The 8203-nt window shown below is 35.7% G+C and overlaps 1 protein-coding gene across 1 annotated transcript; it reads right to left on the bottom strand.

Annotated features, from left to right (window-relative positions):
* Positions 1-17: 17 nt before the first annotated feature.
* Positions 18-8197, bottom strand: LOC117318494 (circularly permutated Ras protein 1-like). Its single transcript, XM_033873472.1, has 10 exons — positions 8031-8197; positions 7775-7859; positions 6165-6368; positions 5175-5367; positions 4526-4771; positions 3928-4044; positions 2269-2364; positions 1188-1279; positions 718-841; positions 18-295 (listed from the first exon to the last, which is right to left on the bottom strand). The coding sequence occupies exons 1-10, from the start codon at positions 8044-8046 to the stop codon at positions 122-124; spliced, it is 1347 nt and encodes a 448-aa protein (XP_033729363.1). The 5' UTR covers positions 8047-8197; the 3' UTR covers positions 18-121.
* Positions 8198-8203: the final 6 nt, after the last annotated feature.

Below are 8203 nucleotides of genomic sequence, written 5' to 3' on the forward strand. Positions count from 1 at the left end.
AAAATTTTTACTGTCGACCAGTTCAGTCATTCTTATTTATATGATCTAGTACTAATCACAGATCTTGAACTGTATTTGTCTGTGTTGTGAAGACCTGTTTATAATTTCAGAATTACACTACTTAAGAATGGTATTCGTAATATTGTTGACGAACATTCTCATCGGTCGTCCGCCTTTTCGAGGCAATATCCTGTTTTTGGGAGCTGGACGCCCCAGCATACCTGGACTGTGATTGCTGCATCATATGACTGTACATCCTTGACGACATGTCCGACCTTTTCCTAGTTTTTTTGTACTTAAAATAAAAACAAAAAAACATCACAGCAAATATGAGACCAGAATTGATCATGACATATTCTAAGTAGGCTATAAATCAAGATTTATTTTCAAAGTTAAGTGAAATAAAAGTTTCCCAAAAAGACCTCATACAGCACCGTAGATGTACTGCCATTGAAGGTTACTTGGTTTAACATGGAAGAAGAAAATCATAATTTTACACATTTGTGCAATAATATCTGTATATTGGCACATTTAGTATTTAAGTGAATTAAATGGCGTAAGTTAACATATAAGTAATCAAAACTCCTTAATGTATGATACCAATCATAACGATATATAAAGCGATTCCTAGCACTTAGATCAATACTAAGGGAACACGTTTATTTATGGTCGAAACTGAGGCACGGTGATATGATAGTCAACACGTATAACACTTACTGAACCACTCAGTCGGTCGTTGAGGTCCTGGTGGAGTTCAGCACATTCTGTCCTGAAGTTGTATCTGGCTTCTTTCTGCTCGTCAGAGTTGCATGCTTTGTTCAACATTCTGTTCACGGAGGTCCTGTCCAGAAAATAATTGCATGCAGCATTAGTTGGTCAGCCAGATAGCAATCTACAGGTCAAGTGGTCAGCTACTACCCATTTATTTATGGATGGTTGCATTTAATAAATTTGGTAGAATGAAATATTATGTTTAATATATACAATGTAAGAGTAACAGAAATGAGGAAGGAAGACAATTTCATGTTTCATGTTTTCATGTTTGAGGATGGAGGATAACTAAACAACAGAGGACACTCAACTACATTACAAAATTGAAATTATCCCAATAGTCCACCACGAGTTTCAAGTGACAAAACTTCAGCAGTAATATGGTGAAGCTTACGTTGAATTATAAGACAACTTACAATCTATCTCTTGCCTGTGCCACTTTTCCTTTGGAAGCTAAATCAGCTGTTTTCTGTGCCGTAGCCAGCCCCACCACGTCAACATTCATTTCCTGATAGTGAAATCAGACATTAAAACTAACCAATTAAATCGTAAATCTGCTGATATGTCAATGAGTATGGTAAAGCACTGTCATTTAATTAAATTATATTACAAATACCAGTAAAATATGAAATAATATTCATTGTTTGGTTACAAATTTATTAGTACAATTTTGAATCCCATCATGTAGGGTTGCTTCCAGTCAAATAAAGTGAAACTCTAATCAGTGTTTGAGAACAAGAAGAGGATGGCGTTTGAATAAAAATCTTGAAATTCAGATGGACGACGGTTGATGGATGGCATGGTATGGCAAAGCTCACCCCGGTCCCCAAGGCTAAAATAGCTAAGATAAAAATTCTTCGCAAGTAAGCTTTTTCCAAATTTTAACTCTAAACTTTTACACATGGGGAGCAGGGTTATATGAGGATAAATAGTAAACTGATACACTAGGGGAAGGCGTTATTTGAGGATCAATTTAGTGAACTTTCACACTTGGGGCGGGGCTTATTTGAGCATAAGAAGTCACTTTTACACTGGGTAGGAAGCTTCTTTGAGAGTAAAAAGTTAACTTTTACACTAGGTGTGAGTACAGAGTAACCTTTTCCTTTACGCTAGGAAAGGGCCCTTATTTAAGGATCAATTAAGTAAACTTTAACATTGGGGAGGGAGCTTATTTGAGTATAAATAGTATTTTTATTAGTTTATTTTAGGATAGATAATTAATTTTTATATTAGGGAAGGGAGTTTGTTCGAGGAAAAAAGTAAATTTTTACAATTTGGAGAAAACTTGTTTGAGGTTAAATAGTAAACGCTTACACTAGGGGAGGGGGCTTTTTGAGTATAAATAGAGAACTTTTATACTAGGATACGGGGTTAATTTGAGAAAGAATAGTCCACTTTTACGGTAGGATTCTGGTTAATTTGAGGACGAATATGGTACACTGTTAATTCTACAAACACATCTTCATCCAAACAAGTCAAAAACCTGTTACAACTCACCTCTTCCATCTTAGCTCGATCTTTTGTGACGTTCATAGATTTACTGATGACTCTCAACATTTTACGTCCATCTTTCATTGTAAAATTTACACGAACCTGAAATGAAGCTACATTGTTAAACAAGACCATTCAACAAAATACAGTCCCCTTACCCGATGTGCATTATTTTAACAAGAATGCACAGATGATGAATTCATGAATTAACAAATTCTATTCACTGATCATGAATGTTAAAAAGACCCATCATATTCAATAATTCAATAATTGCATTTGGTGTTAATAATGTGATTGGATACAGGCTATCAGCATGTAGGTGATATCACCGCCTCATTAGTAGATGACTATGTGCTCCATGTTTACAATTTGAGTGACAGGGAATGTAGTAATGTATCACCGCCTCATTAGTAGATGACTTTGTGCTCCATGTTTAAAATTCGAGTAACAGGGAGTGTAGGAATGTATCACCGCCTCATTAGTAGATGACTTTGTGCTCCATGTTTTAAATTCGAGTGACAGGGAGTGTAGGAATGTAACAGTAGAGAGGACAAATGGCCATATTGTGTTAAATACAAATACCTTGCATGAACATAACATGCGCACCGCCTTAGAGTTGTTATCTGGCATGCTAGAAATCTTTTTAATCTTCTTTTTGCAGTTTGATTTAAACAAGTATTCCCACTCATTGAACACAACTTGATATATGATTGTCAAGATAAGCTAGTTTCCAAGAAATTGATAGGAAACTGGATCCCCGGACACGGCCTAAGTATCAGATATAAACAAAGGCAACAAGTTTGCAAAATTATTCAAATCAATATTTTTTTTGGGGGGAAACATAACTTTTTTATCATGAGTATAATGCATTTTATTTTGAAAGATGTAGGAGAGCTCCAGACAATATATAAGATTCCGAAATAAACAAACGGCAATCATTTTTGTAAAAATAGTTTAATCGAAATTCTTTTGATCGAAACATAACAACATGTCCATCAATCCTTAAATAATCAAGCAGGCGATTGCGGAATAAACATTTACGCCGAATTGCCAGACGGACAACGCCATACCATGATACCCCGCCAATTTTTACGGCGTATAAAAATGTACGTAAGAGTGACCTATTTTTGATTTAGTACACATTGCACGATGACCAGTAGTGTAGGTGATAGACTTCGGACAAGATGATATGTAGAAGGACGGATCAAAGACTGAAGGACAGACGAAAGGACGGATGAACATACTCGATAATACAATTTCCTCAGTTTCCAGTTTTGCGGACTTTAAAGACAGATTGATTTCATTTCAAATGATAAAAAGTCCAACAAATAAGATCCCCTTTGTAAATCCAACTATTGAATCACTTTAAAATGTTTATGTTCGGAATTCAGACGGTTTAGCATTGCTTATAAGTATTGTGATAAAGAAGGATCAATTCGGTTTAAGAAGGATTAGTTTTTGGAATTCAAACTGTACCCAAGTTTCCATATTGAAAATATTTATGGTTCATAGCTATAATTCTGATTTTAAACCAAAGAAAATGTTGTATATTATATGGCTATAACGTTAAGTTTGAGTTAATGATGCTCTCATCGTAAACTACAGTAACAAATAACACAATAGTCCTAACAGAAAATGTGAAGTCATACACACTGAAACACTTACCTGGAAAGGGAGACAATCCACTTGCAAATCTTTATCCGTATTTTTTCGTCTGAAAAAGAATGTAACATCTGTGTCTCTGGTGGCATTACCAACTTCCTTTACGATACGACTGCTGCCCTGTAAAAAGACAAACAAGAGGTCCAGAGGTCCTGTTTATATTTGACAAAACCTCAAAATAAGGCAGTTCGTTCATAGCTTTATTTAATGATGCCGATGCTATATAAGGTTTCAAGAATACCAGAAGTTGTTTATAGCAATACAACCGAATTGCTCCTTTTTTACCCCGCCCCTCAGCCCCTGGAGGTCAGCCCCACAAATTGTAGCATTTTATTTCTCACCACCTTGGGCTATGACCAGAAAAATATGAGTGAGATATATCGATCGGGGGTGGGGGAGGGGGTGGAGGGTGGGGATGGGTTGGGGGTGGGGGTGAGGGTTGGGGTTGGGGTTGGGGCTTTACTATAAACAATCTGTTTATAGTCAATCAGTAATAAAGGTGTGATGACATACCACGCTCTGTCTTAATTTGTTAAAAACCATTATCATGATTTTGCAGGGGTGACTGAATCTATTCTGAATACATTGTATATTCACTGACCTTTGGGAAATCATCGTCATCGACCTCAATTTCAGGGTGAAGATGGAATTCCATACATACAGATGTTGCCACGATGAAGTTTTGGGAAATCAGACGTAACTGTCTCATAATCTCAAGAGGGTCGAGGACATCAACATTCCCGCCAGAAATATTGGCGCAGGGAGACACATTCTCAAGTCCGACAGGTTCCCCGTCAACAGCCAGGATAGAAACTACTATTCCATTTTGTTTAGCGTAGTTACCGACCTACAAGAATACATTAGAAAATCCCATTATATATATATCAATGTAAGTTTGCTATCCAAGCGTGTTCAAAACGATAATATGCTTTTTTATTTCAAAGGAATTTTGGAACATCCTAAATTGGCTACCAGTTTGCAGTTTGTACATATGTATGAGACAGACGCCAACAGAGAGGACATTTTAACTCCCCCATCCCGATTTTACCTATATTAGACTAATAAGCAGATTCCACTGGAGTATTTTTTTTGTAAAGTTTTCTAATTGATAAAAACCCTACATTGGTTGTCTAAACATTGTTGATTGCTTGCAAAAGAGTGTAACTTTTCAATAGAAGTAGAAATAGTTGATACTTAAAAATTGTGATTTTATTACTTGGAAACAGTTTTACTGATTTGATTCATCTTACCATAGTGTAATAATCTTTACAACTGGAGTCAGGGCTGTTCATTTTACCGACACCACTATTTGGGGCACCATCAGTACACAGAATAACCTCTGAACCCTGACATCCGGTAATCATTCCGAGAGCTGTTGCTAGCGCTGGTCCGAGGGCTGTTCTATCCTTTGGCCGCATGTTATTAATTTTCTCTGTAATGACACTGCATCAGGGAAAAAAATAATTCATTAAGATTATCTCTATGCGGACTGATGATCATGCAAAACTTTTATGCGTTCATCCAGGTACAGGAAATATTCCTTCTCGTATATTACCACAATCATTCCTTTAATACTACACACAAACGTTATTACTAACTTAAATATCGCAATTACGGGTATATCCTTTAATACAGTAAAAAATTTCTAAACACGAACATGTGTTATTAATCCGAATTTTTGCTTATTACCAAATTTGGCTTAACCTTATACATATATCTCAAAACTATAACGAGTATTGGATATAACCAAATAAATCATCTGGTCCCATGGAATTCACAAACAAGTTTTATTATTTTATTTGCAATGTTTTTCTAAATTATTTTCTATTAATTTTACAATGAAGTCCTATTTCATTACGATGATTTTCTATTTCCTAAATATAATAAAGTCAATTGATGTTCTTTTGTTTTTTCTGAGATCCGTCATTTATGGGCTGGTATTAATTTAGTTTTATGTAATTTAGGATTACATGAAGGATAAGTAAAAGTACTTCTACAAATACATACTGAACATTTAAACATCTAACCTATAATATTGCCATATGATTTGAGAAATGTTTTGATACGAATGGGTCAGGAATTTACTGGTAACTTTCTCCCAAGGTACGAATTTGTCAGGAACTTACTTGTGTCTTTCTCCCAAAATACGAATTTGTGAGGAATTTACTCGTACCTTTCTCCCAGGGTTGAGGAGGTTGCTTGTTACCTTCTTTTAGATCATGAATATGTGAAGTACTTACTTATAACTTTCTCCCAGGGTACGGATGTCCATATCCTGGGCATATTGTTGGCCACTACTTATAAGATTGTCAAATGAGTGTCTGATATCCTTGTCGACTTGGAACGGTTCCTGGCTTCCATCCCCTATGATGGTCACCTCCGTGCCGAATTGTATCAAGATCACTCGCCTTTCAGGATTTTCAAGCTTTAGCCGTTCAAGTTGTCTGAGGGATAATTTCGAAAATATCAAAATACACAAACAAATATAATTAAACGTATCAGGAGAACATGGCCATAAGTATTTGATATCATAGATAATGACAATTAGATTCCTAATAATAAGTATACACTTTTTATATCCCCAAATCAAAATGTTTCAAAGAAATGTACATTATCTAGTCTGGAAGTGTCCATGAATATAGGATCTTGTTTGGAAGTGACCATGGGGACATTATCTTGTTTGGAAGTGTCCATGAGGATATTATCTTGTTGGAAAGTGTCCATGAGTATATAGTTGGAAAATATCCACGAAATTATTTCTCTCTGGTTCGAAACTGTCCATGAGGATACGATCTAATTTGAAAGTGTCCATGGGGATCTTAGATATTATCTAGTTGGGAGTGTCCATGATGATAGTAACTTGTTGAGAAGTGTCCATGGGGATATTTTCTAATTTGGAAGTATCCTTGAGGATATGTTCTAGTTTGGAAGTGTCCTTGAGGATATTATCTAGTTTGGAAGTGTCCATGAGGATATCATCCAGTTGGTAAGTATCCATTAAGATATTATCTAGTTTGGAAATGTACATACCTTTTACACTATGGATTTTTGTTTGTTTGTTTGCTTGGTTTATCGCCCCGCGAGCTATTAAGGTAAAGTACAATTGTATCTTGCAATTAGACACAGCGCAGACCGGCCCATTTCTCAGCTGCCCGAGAAACACAAACCAACTCGGGAAGGGAAGTCGAACCAAGCACCTCGGACATTCACCAGAGGTTACGCGGCCCCCACGCTAGAGAGCTTATTAGTCCCTTAGAGGTGAAACCTGGGGGAACTATAGGTATCTTCGTTCGTCTGTACTAACGTAACGCCAGAGCTTGTCAGCAGTCTAGCGGCTTCATTTCTTGAAGAATTTGAATTAATCTTCACATTATGATAAAGGACCATAATATCTCGGATTTCAGGAATTTTGAGTCAAGGCCAATGATATTTTCCAACTATATACTCATGGACACTTCCCAAGAAGATAATTTTTAAGTGGGAACAGGTGTTAAAGGATATTAAATGCTCTGTCAGCTTAAAATGGATTTTAAAAAAAACTTGATTGCCTTAAGACCATATTTGTTCAGACTCATGCAGTAATGAAGAATGCCCTAAAAGTTTTCTTTATGAAGGTAGGATTTTAAAATATAGGTCGCAGTGACTTACTTTAACACACTCTTCCACAGAACAAAAAAAAAATCTCAAATACCCTACAGATTTAGAGGACATATGTTCTGGGAACAAATTGTGGACGAATATCAGCATACCCTGGGTATGCAGACAACATGTTATAATGTACCCCCGTTTTAAGCTGTGGAATAATAAGTCAATTCAATATGAATTTCATTGGTAGGCCTGTATTCCTCACCTTTTTAACGCCTCTTGAATTGCAGTCAGTCTGGCTACCCGAGTGACAAAGTTTAATGACTGGGTTCTTGCTTTCTTCCATGCGACTACGGAAATAAGGTACAGTATTTAAATTAATGAAATAATTTTTGCACTACAAATGATATTTTTTTTGCAAATGATACTTACTTTTTATACTTCATCCTGATAACAATAATTTAAATATTACATTCAATAGTCACATCAAAACACTTTGAATATGTTATAATTATACTTACATGTATATAACAGCATTTTTATTAATGGTTAAATTTAATGACTCCTTAACTTCTGATAAGATTTCACCACCAGAAAGGTATTTTATGGCAATGTTTACAACTGATGTGTTGCCTCAGAGAGAATTTTCCTGTTTTCAGAAAGATGAAAATAGATAAGTGAACCAATTTTTCTT

This window comes from Pecten maximus, unplaced genomic scaffold (assembly GCF_902652985.1).
Source record: "Pecten maximus unplaced genomic scaffold, xPecMax1.1, whole genome shotgun sequence".
In the NCBI taxonomy this organism is placed as follows: Eukaryota; Metazoa; Mollusca; class Bivalvia; order Pectinida; family Pectinidae; genus Pecten; species Pecten maximus.

Coding starts and splice junctions, on each gene's coding strand:
- LOC117318494 (XM_033873472.1), bottom strand. Junction 4,772..5,174: donor GTAAAGATTATTACACTATG/GTAAGATGAATC, acceptor GTATTCTTGTAG/GTCGGTAACTACGCTAAACA. Junction 1,280..2,268: donor ATCGAGCTAAGATGGAAGAG/GTGAGTTGTAAC, acceptor TTTCACTATCAG/GAAATGAATGTTGACGTGGT.